The sequence below is a fragment of the Nicotiana tomentosiformis genome, chromosome 8, assembly GCF_000390325.3.
Source record: "Nicotiana tomentosiformis chromosome 8, ASM39032v3, whole genome shotgun sequence".
In the NCBI taxonomy this organism is placed as follows: domain Eukaryota; kingdom Viridiplantae; phylum Streptophyta; class Magnoliopsida; order Solanales; family Solanaceae; genus Nicotiana; species Nicotiana tomentosiformis.
Genome location: NC_090819.1, coordinates 44863738 through 44882710, shown reverse-complemented (window position 1 = coordinate 44882710; position 18973 = coordinate 44863738). Strand labels below are relative to the sequence as shown.

General features: G+C 37.8%; 1 protein-coding gene across 1 annotated transcript; it reads left to right on the top strand.

Moving 5' to 3' along the window:
- Positions 1 to 14472: 14472 nt before the first annotated feature.
- LOC138897401 (uncharacterized) lies at positions 14473 to 16889 on the top strand. Its single transcript, XM_070183368.1, has 3 exons — positions 14473 to 15238; positions 15736 to 16389; positions 16696 to 16889. The coding sequence occupies exons 1-3, from the start codon at positions 14473 to 14475 to the stop codon at positions 16887 to 16889; spliced, it is 1614 nt and encodes a 537-aa protein (XP_070039469.1).
- The last annotated feature ends 2084 nt before the right edge of the window (positions 16890 to 18973 follow it).

The window sequence follows — 18973 nt, the reverse complement described above, 5'->3', positions numbered from 1 at the left end:
ATTCTCAGCCTTCTTGGGGTAAACCCCACACTTATCTTTTCCACTCGTTGTAGCCTTTTCTTTAGAGCTCTTCAGTTTTGACTCAACACTTGCACCTGGCTTCTCCTTCTTCACCCCCGTTTCTACATTCATCTCAAAAGTTACAGTCTCCTCACCCACTCTAAGTATGATTTTTCTCTCGTGTATGTCTAAGATTACTCTGCCCATTGCTAAGAATAGTCTTCCTAAGATGAGAAGGACCTCCTTATTCTCCTCCATATTCACTACTATAAAATCTACAGGAAATACAAACTTATCTACCCGAACTAAGACATCCTCCACTATCCCCTCGGGTATGATAGTTGTTTGGTCTGCCATCTGTAAAGATATTGGTGCAGGCCTTATCTCTCCAATCTCATTCTCCAGCTTCCTGTAAATAGACAAATGCATTAAATTAATTGAGGCACCCGAATCACATAAAGATTTGTCAAAACTAAGAGTGCCTAACGAGCAAGGTATAGTAAAATTCCCTGGATCTCCACACTTTTGTGGGAGTTTGTTTTGCAAGATTGCGCTACAATGGTCTGTGAGCTTGACCACTGAGGTCTCTTCTATCTTTTTCTTCTTTGTAAGGATCTCCTTCAAGAATTTGGCATAAGTTGGCATTTGTGAGAGAACTTCTATGAATGGAAAATTTACATTAACCTGTCTCAGCATATCTAGAAATCTCTCAAACTGCTTGTCCAGCTTTTCTCTATACAACTTTTGGGGAAAAGGTAAAGCATGCATATGCTCGCTCTCATTCGATTCCCCCCTTCTTGAAGTTTCCTCTTTTTTTTTTTCTAAGCTCCCTTCTTGCCTTTCTTCTTCTTATCAACTTCGTTTTTCAGCTGTTCCCCACTTACTTTTTTAGGCACCACCTCTTTTTGGATAAGGGTGGGATCTTTCACTACTTGCCCACTTCTCATAGTTACAGAATTTACCGTCTCCTTGGGATTTCTTTCAGTATCCGCTGGAAAGTACCTGGGATCCTTTCAGACAATATGGTGGCAATTTGTCCCACTTGTTTCTCCATGTTTCGCAGCCCTGTGCCAAGTTCCTTGATTGCTACACCATGAGCATCTAACCTCACATTGTCTTCTAGCCCAGGATGCTTGGATTGTTGAGGTTGAAACTGCAGCCTCGGCTGATTCACAAAACCAGGAGCTCCTTGAAATCTAGAGTTATTTTGTTGCCATGCATTTGCTGTATCCCCCGGGTGAACTCCATGAAAAGCCGGGGTGCTTCTGACCCATTACATTGAAGTTATAATTACCCACATCATTAACTTCCTCAGTTGAGGCTTGACACTAATGAGTAGGGTGTCATGTTCCACATATATCACAAGCTGCGTGATTCTCACTTTTTATTGAAGCTAAGGTCAGCTTCCTTATCTCTTTCACCATGGCATCAAGTTTTACCTGCACAGATGTGTTAGCATCAACCTGGTGAACACCATTCGACCTTCTTTCAGCAATTTCAGAGGGCCACTGATTTGCATCTTGAGATAATTCATCGAGAATAGTGACTATCTCCTCTGGTGTCTTCTTCATCAATGGACCTCCAGCTACATTACTCAATATTCTCCGTGAGGTCGGTGTCAATCCATCCCAAAAATCCTAGAGTTGTATCCAGAGTTCAATTCCACTATGCTGACACTTACACACTATCTCTTTGAACCTCTCCCAAGCTTCAATCTTGTTCTAACAGAAGTTATGAATTTCTCTTCTAAACTTGCCTGTCTTAGCGGATGAGAAATATTTGTCAAGAAATTTTCTGGTCATCTCATCCCATGTTCTAACGATCTATTAGGCAAGCTTTGAAGCCAGTGTTTGCATCGTCTTTGAGAGTGAAGGGGAATGCCCTTAGATAAACAGCATCTTGTGATACACCATTATATTGAAAGGTGTTCATTATCTCTTCGAAGTCCATCAGATGATTGTTTGGATCTTCGTTCATCTTTTCTCTGAAAACGCAGCCGTTTTGAAGCGTTTGGAGCAACCCTTGCTTCAGCTCAAAATTATTAGCTGCACCTGGAGGTGGTCTCACCCTTGACAAGCTTGGTTGTAGACTGGTCTAGCATAATCAGCAAGTGGTCTCCCTTGGTCGGAGCTATGTTTCCGAACTGGTCTGCACCAACGGGCTGATTTTGAGACATTCTCCGAGCCCTCTCCTCTTCATAGAAAAGTTGGGCATTTCAAAGGGCTATCTCCTCATCATCTCGTGCAACTTTTTCTCTTTGCCGGGCTGCCTCACTTGCAGCCAAATCAACATAATCATCATCTCCAGCCATATCTTTCTTGGTTGAGGATTGCCCAACCTTCTCTACTTTCTCGACAAGATTTCTTTCCTTCCTCAACTGTCGCAGTTGTTTCTCGATTTCTGGTTCGTATGGTTGCAATTCCTTACCAGAAGATCGAGTCATGCACCAATCTACCTTGTAGCCTGCGCACAGTCAAAGAACACCAAACGTAAAAAGGGAAAAATAAAATAAAATAAAAAGAAAAATTCATGAATTAGTACTACAAACTATTTCAAACATTATTGATTGCCAATCCTCGGCAACGATGCCAAAATTTGACGAGCGCAAAACACACACTAAAATATGCTCGCTAGTCGAATATAGTAAATTATAATATCGTATTCACAAGGATTGGAGTTAAACAATATTATCGTAGTTTGTATCTATATTGCTATCCACGATGATCAACAATGGAAATTTATGTGATTTAAACTAAAATTAACTAAGAGTCTAAACTATCGACTAATGACAATCAACGCAAGTATTGAGCAAAGGAAGTTATCAATTGGGAGAAGAAAGGGTTGATAGGATAGGTGCAAGACAAATATTTGGGATTTATCTCTAGATAATTCACTTCTAATGCTCAAGTGAGAATCTCGAATTCACTTGGTTATTAGTTGAATTGATTAGTAGAAACTCCTCTCTCGATTAAGTCTCAACCTCACAAGATGAACCAATTTTAAGCACGTGAAGATATGCAAGAATTCGTAGTGGATTGGTCTTTAGGAGAAACTCTCTCGATTATCCTCCTAACTAAGTTTAATCAACAATTCAACTAGCCTATTCCGATTACTAAGAATAATTAATTACTTCAACCAATAAAATATAATGCAACAATATCATAAGTTATGCCTCTCGATTACACGAACAAGTGAATATAGATGCAATAGTTAAAACATCCAAAATGATTCAATATATAAAGATTAGAATTAATTATCCATAAACAAGTATCAAGACACCAAATCCATCAAACCCTAAAGAGAACTACTCCATGGATATGGATTAATTCATCATAACAATGTTTAAGTTAAAGGAAAACATAAAACGAATTAAACTCTTGTTTTGAGTGAGGATTGAATGATAAAATCCTTGAGCTTTTGCTTCTCCACCTCCTCCTTGGCTTCCTCTGGTCTAAGATGTGTTAAAAGTCCCTAAAAATAATATTTTTACATGTATTTATACTAAGTAGGGTCGGGCGTAGACGAAAATACCTTTTCCTGGGGAACTGGATAATAACTCTGTAAAAATTACACAGGCACACCGCATGGGGCGATGCTCCAGGTGGGGCGGTTGTTGGGAAATCCAGAGAGCTTTTAATTTGACAGGAGCAGAAAAATGTGCAGCCGCGGTGCCCCACGCGCCGCGGCTGTGGAAGTTTCTCAGAGTAAATTTTTTTCACTCGCTTTTTGATATCTAGGCTCGGTCCTTGACCCCCGAACGTGATCCTGGCTTAACTCCATGAGCTTTTACTCAGACTTCAAAGCTCCAAATCACTCGAATTAGCTCCATAACATTTACATAGCTTGGAATCCTCCAACAAGACATAAAATACACAATTAGTGCGAAATACTAGCGATTAAAGCTCAAACTCTATTAAAGTGCAGTAAATTAGAGTGCAATAAGTGACTAAAATACGCAATTATGGCCTACTATCACCCATCCACTTTAAACCTACCAAACAACTAAACCCTAATCATTCCCTCCTAGGAGCGGCCACCCCCTTTCCCAAAACCCTCTTTTTTCTCTCATCTCTTAAGCCTCCATCAATCATGGAACCTTGCACAAATTGGTGCATGGTCACAAAATCAAGCCCCAAATACTCAATCTGCCTCCCTATACCCGTGAATCCTATTGTTTTCTTTCCTCTTTCATCACTGATATTCAAAATTCCCAAACCTGAAACCCTAGACTCAAAAATGAAACTTCAAATCTTCTGATTTCTCTTGTGTTCTTTCAAATCGGAGCATGCATGAATGTTTTTCTCAGGCTTTATCATTGTTATTTGATGTCCAGAGGTCAAACACAGTGACCTCTAGACATAGAAGCTTATAACGATGGTTTTTAGATTCAACGGTCGATTTCCCATACCCAGGTAAGGTCCTCACTGTTTTTCCCTCTGTGTTTCTCTTATTTCAGCCGCTTTGTTAGCATCACTCGACTATCATCATCTTTCACTATTAATTTGAATTTTGTTAAAATCGTAAAGCATTAAAGACCACTATAAATAGGAGCCTTAAGTGCTCTCACATAACATCACCAAGAACACCAACAACACCTAAGAGAATCGAATATAATCTGAAATACAAAAGAAAGGATAAAAAAGAAAAACTTTAGATTTCCTCACTTTCTGATTTTCATTTTTTCTTTCCCTTCTCCGGTTCTGAGTTCGTCTACTGTTCGAGCTTGAGTTTGGATCCCTAAACGGCCAAACAAAATTCTTATTTGGTTTGCTGCTCCGTAGAATGTCAGTGTACACTGACCCTCTCATTCTTTCAATTGTTTGTGTTGTTTTGTGCTTACAATGTCTTCTTATGATTGATTATCTTTAGTTCATGATATATGTTAGTAGTTTGTGATTGACCATTATGTTCTTCTTCCATATGCTATCCTTATTGTTTGAGTTAATTATTTTTTGATAATTTGTGATTGTTTTAGTACGTTTGGTTAATCTATATTAATGAACCTCATGACTTAATTGAATAAATAGTTGCTATAGTGAAAGACATGAATCCTACTGAACCTTTGTCATTAACTAAAAGGGCTCTTGATGATTTTGTGTATGTTTAGTCAGTTGTAGCTAACTTAATTGAACCATGCCTTAAGACTTTGCATAGTATCACTCGAAGAGATTATCTGTTGCACTATGCCATATGGATCCTTATATTGATAGTTTTATACCATGCTAATGATCAAATGAAAGTGATCTTTATCACAAATCATAATATGTCTTTGGACCTATTTGTTTTGGCTGAGACCATACCTATTGTGCATACTTATGGTTCATGCAAATCTGTTATTATAACATGAACTTCTGTAATGAATTCATTAGCATAATCATTATGTTGTATGCCTATTTGATATGTCATGTAATCATGAAATCCTTTAGAAACCTCTTCTTGTATGGGCTGAGTGAATTCTGTTGAATTTCCGTGCTTGTGTTTGCCCAGTTGTGCTCATGAAACTTCCTATTTGCTTTCATTTAGGAAAGACTCTTGCTTAAGCTATCGTACTCTTCACTTGAAAGTGCATTATAGAAAATAAGTTAAACCTTATATGCCCTAATAGCTTAATAACTTGAGCTATGTAAAAATCTGAAATGGAAAGTTAGTGTTGTCACTTATAGGACTAAGGAAACTCATTGATACTTGCTTGTCTTGTTGAAATGAACACCCCTACCCATTGTCTTACACTTGGTTGATATCTTTGCCTATAAAACTTAGTAATGGATCTGGACTTTGGTTGAGAACCTAATGGGCTAAGAACCACGTTATTAAGTTTGAAATTGTTCAGAACTAACTTTCTTGCCTATATGAGTGCCTCTACTATTTGCTGTTACCTCTAGGGAGTCTGGCCAAGACTGTTAGTATAAGTATTATGTATAATGAAGCCTCAACTATGAGTATGCCTGTTTTTGATTATTCTGGAGATCATGTTAATGGCTGTAAACATAGTTAAGGATGCTTGAAAGTTTGAACCTGCCAGTAGAACTAATGAAGTTAACATACATGTCTTCCCTACCCCTTAGATCACTTAACTTAGCATTTTAAACTTGGATTAATCTACTGGTGGTTGCCATGAACTCTCCTTGTTTTACATCTGTGATTGGTTTCTTTAAGTGTTCTGATACATGTTGAATTTCCCTGGATATTGTAAGTACTTGCAGTAGCTTACCTTCTTGTATTTGGATTGTGATCCTAAATTTAGTAATGTAATCTTGTACTGTTCATCTCGTTATACTTTGATGATAGTGTTCTATATAGCTTCTGTAGCAATTTTGTGTGTCTGAACCTTTTGTGATTATTGCTGCTACCATATCTATATCTATATATTATTAAAAAGAGAGGAAAAAGCCCTCTCCTAAGCCAAGTGACAGCCTTAAAATTAGCCACGTATAACGTATTAACTATTAACTAATAACTAATTCAACCATATGGCATAACTAGAAAACGCTACATATAACTTATTTCTTAAGTAATTAATATTAAATAACTAAATCAAAATATTAGAAATTTTACAATATAATACTTAAAATATTACTATTAAATTTAAATAATTTAATAATTTTGATTATTATTTTAAAATAAAATAAATATTTATATCAAGATTAAAAATCACCCATTGAGCTATATTATATTAAAGGACATAAATGGTTAATGATACTAAATAATGGGAAAATTAATGAAGGCCACATGAAAACATGAAATACAATATATTAGGTAAAAAATATTTAAAATTAGAAATAGAAGGGAAAGATGATTTGAACTTGAGATTAGATTAAAATTATGGTAAAAATGCTCCAACTACGGATATGACCACAAAATTAAAGTTTTACTAAATAACGAAAAATAATAATTGGATAACAAATTAATATATTAAGCATACAAAATAAATGTCTTATGTAGATAATTTAGTAAGAAAAATAAAGTTAAACTTTTATCCTGAAACTAAAAGAGAGAGAAAATTTAATTGTACGTGATATAAAATAATTATAAGAAAATCCAATAGATTTAAAATTTGCTAATTAAAAAACTTATGTTGTCACGCTCCAACCTCGGGGAGCGTGACCGGCGCTCAACCGAGTGGACCCGGTCGAGCAAGCCTGTTAGACACTATCTACCCGACTCACCTATGATCCAGAGAAGGCATGCTCTCATTAGTTAGGCAGTAGAAAGTTCATACATATATATATTACTAAGTCGTTTCATTTTGTTACATCATTGTTAAGTTTTAAAATACATACATCCTTATGACTGAGTGGAACAAGAGTCCAAAACACGACATGATCCGTTGACCTTTCTAACACCCATATACAACCCACATAGTATCTACGGAGCCTCTAAAGATACAAAAGAGAGTAAAGATGGTGCCGGCAATAAGGCTCCAGCTATACCTCAAAAAGTGACTATAATATAAACAAAAGGTACAATACATGACCCCGGAATGAAGTGGGGCTCACCGAGTCCGCTGAGAAGAGGATGTAGCACTATCTGTGATCAACACTGTCTGCTATGAAACCACCTGCATCCATTTAAAGATGCAGTGCCCCCGACAAAAGAGACGTTAGTACTGTTGAATAGTACTAGTATGTAAAACTAAAACGCTGTCTCAATAGAATGAACAATAATACAGGGGGAAACAGTCAAGAATGCAATATGAGCTTTAAATAACACTAAAACCTCAAGTTAAGGATCACATAGATTTTTAAGTCAATTCCCGCATTATTAGGTTGGATGGTTTTTATTGCCAATATGCCACAATCCACAATTCCACCGTGTTCTTACACGGAGTCCGATCTCGGACCGATCGGCTAGGCCATCTCATCCGAGACATCAACCATATTTAAAATTTCATTCACAATACCACTGTGTTCTTACACGGAGTTTGATTTCGGCCCGATTGGCTAAGCCATCTTATTTGAGACATCACCCCTTTCTAATCAGTCATCTCACTTCATATTTCTTTCCCATCTTTTCAATACAATGGCATGAGTGGCCCCAATTATAAAATTATTCTTGGCGCTTGGCCGTATTTCATGATTCAGGTTCTTTTCCACATTCAAACATCATTAACATTATCAACAACAATAAGTCTTCCCATTCAAGATATTAAATTCACATATGAGCAATTTGGGAATCGTAGGCACATAGAGGCTTTTCATACAATTTGGCATAACAACCTTTATTCGATCTTGACATGAAGTATCAACATTTCTAACACATATTCTACATTTTGAACACATTCTCAAATAACAAGATGACATGATGAAGCATTTAGAATAAATATTAAACATACATCCTTCAACATAAACAAATTAGGAATAGCCAATTCTATAATAATTAATTTGGGACTTACACCAATTACATGAACACCATGTGATTCGATTCTAAGAAGAAGGAGTTTAGCCAACATACCTCAATTGAGCTTCCTTAAACTTTTAAAACATTCCGAAATTCTTAGCAACTTCAATCTATTTTGGAAATAAAACAAGTTGAACCAAAATTAGGGAGATGGTCATGATTCTAGCTCATTTGAGCATATTATCAAACACTAGGTGAGCATCAATGTTTTAAGGCCCTTTGTGGAAGATTCCATCATTCCCCAACCCATTCTCTATCATTTTTAGCTCACAACCTTCCCACATACTTCAAGAATGCATGCATGCAAGAAAACAACCCTCACACCCAATAATTATCTCCCTAATTACCCCATTTTTTGTAACTTTTCAAAATTAAGAGTTAGGGCATAGATTCTTACCTCTTGGGATGAAGACCTAGGGTGCTTCTCTTGCTAATCTTCAAAGGTTTAAGCAAGAATTGAAGAGAAATTTTTGATGAATATCACTTTCTCCCTCTAGGACTCTCTCTCTCTCACTCTAAAGATATAAAAAATAAGCTCAAAATGGTCTATGGGATGTGTTTTAACGGAATAGGGTTGGGTTTAAAAATCCCAAAAATAAAGCTTCAGAATAGGTTCTGCGGTCACATATGCGACCGCATAATGATTATGCGGTCCGTGAAATGACCGCAAAATTTAGGTGCCAAAATTGGAAAGGAACTGACCAGGTCTGCGGTCACTATGCGGCCCTCAGACCTGTTCTGCGGTCGCATAATGCATCGCAGAACGGTTCTGCGGTCGCATAGTGCACCGCAGAACCACCCTCCAAAAAATCCCAAAGCGGGATATGTGACAAGAGTGCGGCCCGCAAAATGGTTATGCGGTCGCATAATGGGCCACAAAAATGACATTAAAAATGGTCCAAAAGACTGCTCAACTCTGTGGCCATTCTGCGGTCCGCATAGTGGTTCTGCAGTCGCAGAACGGGCCGCAGAAATGCCTACTTCTACCCAATATTTTCTTTCAACTCCCCAGCGCACTGTTCAATCTAAAAAGTCCGAACCTCAATAAAAAGGTCCTAAAGTCGTCCAAGATGGGATTCTAAGGACTTATTAACTCATTTCTTTCACTCGTTTCTCAGACCAACAAAATCAGTTTGAACCCCTGAAACTCCTCCCCAAAAATCCCACATAAACCCTAGGTAATTTCGGGTGATACGATGTGATTCTAATGGTGAAAACCCCGGACAACTTGCTAGTTCCTCTTTCTACTTTTAAGCAAGTAGATCACAACCTTCACATGAAAGTGTCTATCATCAAAGTATCTAATGAAAATAGCATAACCAAATAGGTTGATGGACGTGGTCTACAAACAATCTTTAATTGAGCATGAAAAGTTTTGAACATGCTAAATACCAATCATAGCACAAAGACTTAAACAATACCAGAATTCATAGTAGGTAAGGATACACCAAGATCTGGATTACACATAGAAGAAAAGTTGGATCTTTCAATTTTATCTTGTAGGCTTTAGGCAGTAGTAATCAGGCATGGAGCACACCTTAAAGTTTACAAATAGCAGGGAAGCATATTTGGCTAAACATTGAGACAATATTATCACATGGGATTATCATAGGTTAATTTCTAGAGAAATAGTAGGTTATGCATAAAGGATTCAGCAGAAAAAAACTCATTAAGGTAACTTATGGGCAGATATCAGTCTCCACAAAATGGTCCCAGAAATCTAAAGCAAGGCATGAATATGAACTCATAACTGGCAGAAAAATATAAAATTCAGGTCTAACACGAGCATAACAAATCAGACAAGACCTAAGAAGGCCAGAAAACTTAAATGCACAGAATGAGAGCATACTACACATATTGAAGCCTATCAAGTTTGCTACTATAAAATGTAGAACTACAGAACATCATTAAGACAATAGAATTATAGTAAAGCATACAACAACACAGTACAGGGAATTCACAAAGAGGAGAGAAACTTAAGTCATACTTGCCTATAGAAGTTCAAACAATGTTGGCACGCAAAAGACATATTCATGAATAAGTAGAGAAATGACAATTAAGGTTGTAAAGGATCAAGAACACTAACTAATTGCAAAGACAAACGAGCAAAAAAGTGAGCAACTTAGAATCTCAACGGTGACAGTAATTAAAAGATAACAGTGAGAACCCCAGATCCTAGTGTCTCAAAGTTCACAGGAGCTTCAGTGGACCCCGAGCAGTGCTCGTACTAGGGATGTTAATAGAGAAGATTCTGGTGGCCTTGGCTTTCAACCGGCCACAATCGAGAGTGTTGAAACAATATAGAAAGTATAAAAGTGAGTGAACAATTGTGATTAAGGTCTCCCAGGGTAATAAGGGGAAGGAGTTTATATAGTGTTGAATCAGGCGAGTAAACAAGGAAAGAAATCAAGTAAATATAAACAAGGAAAATATATAATATCACATACAATCACTAGAATAACCGTCAAAAGAAAAAAGTTAAATTTTAAACTCTAGTTAGGATTCGTGGATCGTAAGCCAACAAGTAAAGGCGAGAATCACCCTTTTCTCTCATGTATATGGTCATAATATCGTCTAAATCCCATAGATCAAAGTCGATCTAGTCCGATCTCAGAAGGTCATACTTGCCAAAATCGTGCAAGTACTCAAGTAATTCCACAGACGCGTACATAATAGCGAGATATTATGAATTAGGTAAGTGAATCACAGAATGATTTTATATTTTAGGTTAGAATCAGAGAAGATTAGGGGAGGCGGCTTCTAGGGTTTCTTAAAAGAAGGGGGGGGGGAAGGGGTGAGTTTGAGAGCATTTAGGGGCGGCAGACGGGTTGAGAATGAGGTTAGGGTTATGGGCTGGGATAATTAATAGTGAGGTAATGGTTGTGGGTCGTTGATCTTGAGAGATCAACGGTCAGCATTTTAAAGGGTATACAGAGTGGGTCGCTTAGCTGGTCCCGACCGGATCAAATTAAGGGTTGTTTGGTTTGGGTTCTGGGAATTGGGCTAGGGATTTGGGGTGTTTGGGCTACCTATTTGATCCGAAGAATGGCCTGGTTTGGACCAGCTTTAAAAATAAAGAAATTAAGAAACAAAATAAATTAACAAAATAGTTAAATAAGTATAAAAATTGAGTTTCGCAAAAAGTGGACCGAAGTTAAGGTAAATCCGCTCCCTTGGAGGTCCCCAATTTGGCGATTCCCAAGCGACTACCTCCCATGGACAATTTGGCCGGCGACCAGCCTCCTACGGGGGCTGGGGAGCCTCCTAATACTGTTCCACAATCATTAAACAACAACCCAGCCATTAATCCACCCTTAGATTACTCCAAAATCCTTAAACCTAGTTCATTAAATACACCCATTCACGTTAACCCTTCTTCGAGCAACACTGCCTCTATTTCGATCAAATCAGTCACTTTCCTTAATGGGGAACCATTAGTTAAAATTACAGAAGCGGAGGTGAATTAGATGAACATCATCGAAGGCCTACAGTTTGCTTTGATTGGAAAATTTTCGTATGGATGGCCTGATCTTGCTGAGCTGCGCAGAATTATACCTTTACAGTGTGGTATTAAAGGTGAATGCAACATAGGATTCCTCCGAGACATGCATGCATTGATTAGATTAACTTTGTTCCAAGATTTTCTTGATTTGACTTCAAAAGGAGCTTATTATTTGAAGGCAAAATATGGATATGAATATCATATGAGACCTCTAATTTATGATTCCAAATTTAATGTTAATAAGGAAACTCCGATGGTGATGGCTTGGATTTCTTTTCCAAATTTGCTACCAACTTTTTTTGTGAAAGAATGTTTATTTTCCTTAGCTTCTGCAGTAGGCAAGCCTTTGAAACTTGATATGGCTACAATAAACAAAACAAGACCTAGTTGTGCGAGAGTTAAAGTCTTGATTGATTTATTAGCTGACCTACCTAAAAAAATGCGAATGGATATTGAGAATGAAGTCACAGGTGCAGTAAGAATGGAATGGGTTAAAATACAGTATGATTATATTTCTAAGTACTGCTTAGAATGTAAACTACAAGGGAATAATGAGGAAGAATGTAGGAGACTTCATCCTGAACTACTGGAGTCTCATGACAAAGGGAAGCAGGTAGAACATGATAATGTGGCAGGTAATGCAAAGAATAAAGCTCCATTGAAAATCCTATCCAGTGGAAAAATTGTGGGCAATCCAGTTGAACAATGGAAGGAGGTGAAAGACAATAGAGTCAAGGCTGTGAACAATGAAAAAGGAGGCCAAGGTGCTACTGGGAAAGAACTAGTTCCAACTTACTAAGATACTGTGGCACAAGTGGAAACTACTAATCAATTTGAAAATTTGGAGGTTGAAGATGGTGAGAAGGATGCTGATAACCAGCTGACTCTAGTGGAGATTGTTACAGACCAACGTAGCCCTACTCCTAATCCTACGAGTGCTGGGAAAATCTTAAATCCAGTTGCGCTAGTTTTTAATACTAATCCAGTTGGAACTAGGGCTACAAAGGAATGAGAGTCGGCTAGTATAAATGATAAGGGCAAGGAGATGGAAAGTGCAACAAGAAAAGAATCTACTGCTCAATGTGTAAATTGTGCTTTTGGGAGCAACAATGCAACAACTGGGGATGGTAATACTGTGGAGGTAATTAGGGAACTAAGGTGTGATGACTTAGCTTGATTTGTCACTACAAGTCAGTCCGACCAAGAATTTCCTTCGCAAACACAAGACACTGCCAATATACAACTGGGCAAATTATGGAATGATCAATTTGATGAATTCTCAGAAGAGAAAGGACAAATCCAAGAGGAAGATGATGATGATCATATTGAAGATGATAACCAATCAATGGAGAATGATGTTGTGGCAGATGTTGATGAAGAGCAAGATCGTATAACACAGACATAAGCTACCAATGTTAGTAATAAACAACAAAGGAAGGTGGAGGGAGCTGATGATTTTGCCAAACCTGTAATGCATGAAAGTAGCTCAAAAAAGAAGGAAAAACCACCCAGAATCACTGAAACAACCGAAATAGCTAGACCTAACCCTAACACTAGCCGGGTGGATGGAACCCTAACTACTTTCAATCCTAATACCACTGGTAATGGTGAGAATGATATCCCAGCTGTGAAAAACTTACCAGAGGTGTCTAATTCTCCAAGAAATCAACCTCTGAAGGTGGCAAAGGAAAATTTGAATAAGCTGATGATACCAAAACATGTGCAGACTCAGATTGTGGATCAACATGTAGCATTGGAGGAGGAAGAACCACAGACAAGAGGAGGCAAAGATCTTGATGAAGAATCCACAACTCAAAACTCATGAATGATGCTAGACAAGGGGATCTATCACCAAGGCATATTGACAAAGTTAAATCAGTTGGCAGAGGAAGAAAAAAACAACAAAAGGAGAACACTAGTATCTATGGCATTGGTGTACAAATGAGAAGGACCATTACTAATTCCAATAATTAAATATGAATGCGATTATCTGGAATATAAGGTCAGTCAATACAAAGAATGCCTTTGAAAGGCTTGTTACAATGCCTAGACAATATGAATTTCACTTCATTGGACAGATGGAACCAATGAAAAATTCAAACAAATTGGAAGAATATAGAAGGAAGTTGGGAATGACTCATGCATTTGTTAACATATCTAATAAGGTGTGGGCTTTTGTGGAGGAATATTATGATGTTGAGGTGATCTTTGACATAGAGAAGCAACTTACACTAAGACTATTAAATGTCCAATCGCACAAGGAATTTATAGTCACTTTAGTGTATGCCAAATGTGATGCAACTCAAAGAATTGAACTATGGGATACAATGTATGTTTTAGCTCAAGATATGACTCTTCCATAGCTTGTTGGAGGAGATTTCAATGTGATAGTTGATAGTGAGGATAAATTTGGGGGGAGACCAGTATCTTTGAATGAAATTGAAGATTTTTGGCATTGTATTAATACTTGTAACTTGTTTGATTTCGGCTTCAAAGGAAGTATTTATACATGGTGGAATGGAAGAACTGACGGTGACTGCATCTTCAAGAGGTTAGACAAGTGTTTAGCTAACATGGAGTTCCAACAAATGCTGCCTGGATTGGAGATCACACATCTTTCTAAAACAGGATCTGATCATTGCCCTATGATCATATCTTATGATCCTAATGCAACTCCTATCAAGAAGTCATTCAAATTTCTGAAATTCTGGATTGAACATGATTCCTTTTTGGATGTGGTTATACAGAATTGGAGAGAAGATTTAAGTGGTAATCCTTTTGTACTCTTCAACCACCAGATGAAGAAATTGAAGAAAGCACTATCAATGTGGAGCAAAGCCACATACGATAACAATTTTCAGAAAGTTGCCAGCCTGGAGGAACTTGTCATAGTTCATGAAACACAGTTCGAGCTGAATCCAACACCACACAATCGAGAAAGGCTGTTGAAGGTACAAGCAGATTTCATTAGATATTTTTACCTAGAGGAGGAATTTTGGAAACAAAAGGCTGGGATGAATTGGTTCAATGATGGTGACAGAAATACTAAGCTCTTCCATGCCCAAGTTAATGGAAGACTAAAGAGATTGCAATTGAGAAGAATTCAAAACAGTGGTGGGCAGTGGCTTGAAAACAATGAAGAAATGGCTGAGGAGGCAGTGAGATTTTTCCAGGCACAATTCCATGAAGATAGGGTTCCTAATAATTTTGGCATACTGGATCATATACCTAGCATGGTGGAGACACGTCACAATGAAGAGCTCATCAGACAGCCAACTATTGAAGAGGTAAAGAAAGTTGTGTTTGGGCTAAATAGAGAGAGTGGAGGAGGACCAGATGGTTTCAATAGATTTTTCTTTTATACATGTTGGGATATAATTGGAGAAGATGTGTTTGATATGATTAGGGCCTTCTTTAATAGTCAAAAATTACCTAAGTTTGTGACTCATACAAACTTGGTTTTAATACCAAAGAAAAATAAGATCACAACATTTTCAGATATGAGGCCAATAAGCTCAAGCAACTTCATCAATAAAGTATTCTAAAGAGTTATTCATGAGAGGATGGTTGAGCCTTTTCCACTCTTAATCTCGGATGAGCAGGCTGGTTTTGTTAAAGGAAGAAGCATTGTAGAGAATGTGTTACTTGCTCAAGAGATCATCAATGATATAAGATTGAGAACTAAGGCAGGCCCAATGTGGTGATCAAGCTTGATATGACAAAAGCATATGATAGGCTTTCTTGGCTTTTCATGACAAAAGTATTGAGAAAAATGCGTTTTTGTGAGAGATTCATTGGTTTGATCTTTGGAATTGTCTCTAACAACTGATATTCAGTGCTTGTTAATGGTCAACCATATGATTTCTTCAAATCTACTAGAGGAGTCAAGCAAGGAGATCCTTTGTCTCCTACTTTATTCATTCTGGCAGCGAAAGCTTTGTCAAGGGGTCTTAATGCACTTCATATGAATCTATATTTTTGTGGCTTTGGATTGCCTAAATGGAGCCCTAAAATTAATCATTTAGCTTATGCTGATGATACCATCATTTTCTCCTCTTCAGATGCTACTTCTTTGCAGCTAGTTATGGAAGTTCTTAGTGCATATGAAGCTGCTTCTGGGAAGCTCATTAACGAGACAAAGTTAACGCTATATATGCATCATTCGACTAGTATGGAGGTCGTCAACAAGGTTCAAAGGATCACTGAAATAGACATGCAAGACTTCCCATTTACTTATCTTGGTTGTCCTATTTTTTACACTAGGAGGAAGATGGATTACTATCAAGAACTCATACAAAAAGTCCTTGATAAGTTGCAATCTTGGAAGGGAAAATTGTTGTCTATTAGTGGTAGGGCAGTTTTGATTTCTCATGTATTGCAAAACATGCCAATTCACATTCTTTCTGCTGTTAATCCTCCCAATTATGTCATTGAGAAGTTGCACAAGATGTTTGCACAATTCTTTTATAGTAATTCTATTGGTGGAAAAAGTAAACATTGGGCCTCATGGAAGAATTTGTGTCCGCTAGTAGAAGAAGGAGTGGGGTTTAGATCTTTACATGTTGTTTCTAAAGCTTTGTTTTGCAAGCTTTGGTGGAACTTTAGAATAAAACCTACACTATAGAGTTCTTTCATGAGTCAAAAATATTGCAAGAAACTAAATGCATTGGTGGTACCTTGGAGAGCTGGTTCACATATTTGGAAAAGAATGTTGGAATGTAGGGACTTGGTAGAGCATCAAATCTTATGGCAACCAAAGATGGGATATTCCTTGTTTTGGTTTGACAATTGGACAGGATTAGGTGCACTATATTTTGTTACTCCTCCAGAGTTTTATTGTGATGAATCAATATATAATGTATATGATGTGGTCCAAGAAGGAACTTGGGATGAAGATAGATTGCGAAAATTTTTTCCAGAAGATCTTACAGTTCATATCTTGGATAATATCAAACCTCCTATGTTCTATCAGCAACTAGATAAACCCTAGTGGATGTTGGAGGCAAATGGAGAATTCACTGTAAAGTTGGCTTGGAGTTATTTGAGAAAGAGAAGGGAGCCTAGCATTGTCTACAAGAATATGTGGGTAAAAAGATTGCCATTCCAAATATCCTTCTTCATGTGGAGGTTGTGGAAGGGGAAGCTTCCTCTTGATGATAGAGTCAGAAGATGGGGCTACTTTGTACCCTCTAGGTGTTGGTGTTGTACAAATCCAGATGAGGAGTCAAGGGAACATGTCTTTTTCAAATCTTATGCGGCATCAAAGGTATGGTCTTATTTCTTTTCCTTTGCAGGGTTAACTTTGGAAGGTCTAAACTTGCACCAAGCAGTGGTGAAGTATTGGACAATTCAAGTTATTCCAAGACTTAGGCCTACTTTTCAAGCATTACCATGTATCATTATGTGGGAGTCATGGAAGAGGAGAAATAGCTATAAGCATGGTGAAACTGTTACGATTAGTAGAGTCATCTATCAAGTGTCTTCCACTATTCAAGCACTTGTGAAGTTTAGAAAGCCAGGACTTAAGCAAGTGCCACATAGGTGGCTTGATGTGCTGCATATGCTGGAGAATTATACTCCTAAATTACAAGTGCACAAGGTGCTATGGGAGTTACCTAGGGAGGGATGGATAAAGATGAACACTGATGGGGCTTCTAGGGGGAATCCGGGCAGAAGTTCTATTGGTTTCTGTATGAGGAATGAACTTGGAGATGTTGCGTATGCATGTGGTAGGGAGATTCCGGAGAATACAAATATAGTAGCTGAAGCTTTGGCGATTCTTGAGGCTTTGAGATATTGTTCTCAAAAGCATATCACCCACATTTGGCTACAAACTAATTCAATGATGCTCAAAAATGTTATTGAGGGGATTTGGAAACCTCCATGGATGATTGTTGAATATGTGGAAGAAATAAGGAAATTACTGGAGGCATGAGAGGCTAAGCTGTCTCATATTTTTCGAGAAGGCAACAACTTGGCAGACCACCTTGCCAACTATGCACTTGATCATGGCCCTATTGTAGCTGAATGCTTTACACAATTGGATGTCCAAGGAAGAAGGATCGTGAATGAGATAAGCTCCAATGTCCATACTTGAGAATAAAGGTATCAAGAGGTTAGAAGGCAAAAAGAAGGGAGGTTCAAATGAAATGGAGAAGGGTGCTGGCAGTCGATATGCCCATCATGTTCAAGGCCTTTGGGAGGAGGGAGGAGAGCATGATGGTTGTGTTTTATACTAACATTGTGTGCTTTTTTGCAGGCCACATTACTATACTCATGCTTTATCTACTAACGAACATTCAATTGGTGGTATTATTACTACGTACTCATTCCATTGGAGGTGAGTTATGGATAACCATAAGAACCATAAGCATGAGAGCAAGGAGAAAAGAGAAATCTAGCCATGTCAAAACAAAACTGCCTAATGAGTTCGGCATTGATAATGGCTGGGTAATTATGTATTACCCAAGTAATTCTGATTTGGTTTGGGTGCTTAAAGATATATGCCTTAACAGGCCTCACTGCACATGGCACCTTTTTACAAGTACGAAGCAAAAGTTACCCAGGTGCAGGGGCTTAGGACACTGCATTTTGGATCATTTTACGGGTTCAATGGAACAACTATGGAACAACTACCAGGTACATATGCAATATTGGACAATTGTGGATGAAAATCATGGATGGAATGTATGGAACCAAGCAACAAACAGACATAATAATTTGATGACAAATTGGCTGGAGAGCATGCTTGCTCAAAGATGGATGGTGCAAAAATTTCCGTTTGCAAATCATTTCACTTGGTCAGCATTAATGGTGGGTATTTGTATGCATCCTTATGACTAATGAGCATAGGGAACAATTCTGTCGAGGAACATAGGGGTGTGTAAACGTAAAATCACATGACAAACTTGAGCAAAAGCAAGTGCACAACGAGGAAGTAATACTGCCCAGTTTTTCACTATTCTGGGCAAACATGGTCGTACTACTAGGAAGTCCTTTCTCTCAATTGGGATGCAAATTACCTACATGAAAGACATCTCCACAGGGCTGGTTTATAAATACTGCTATTACTAT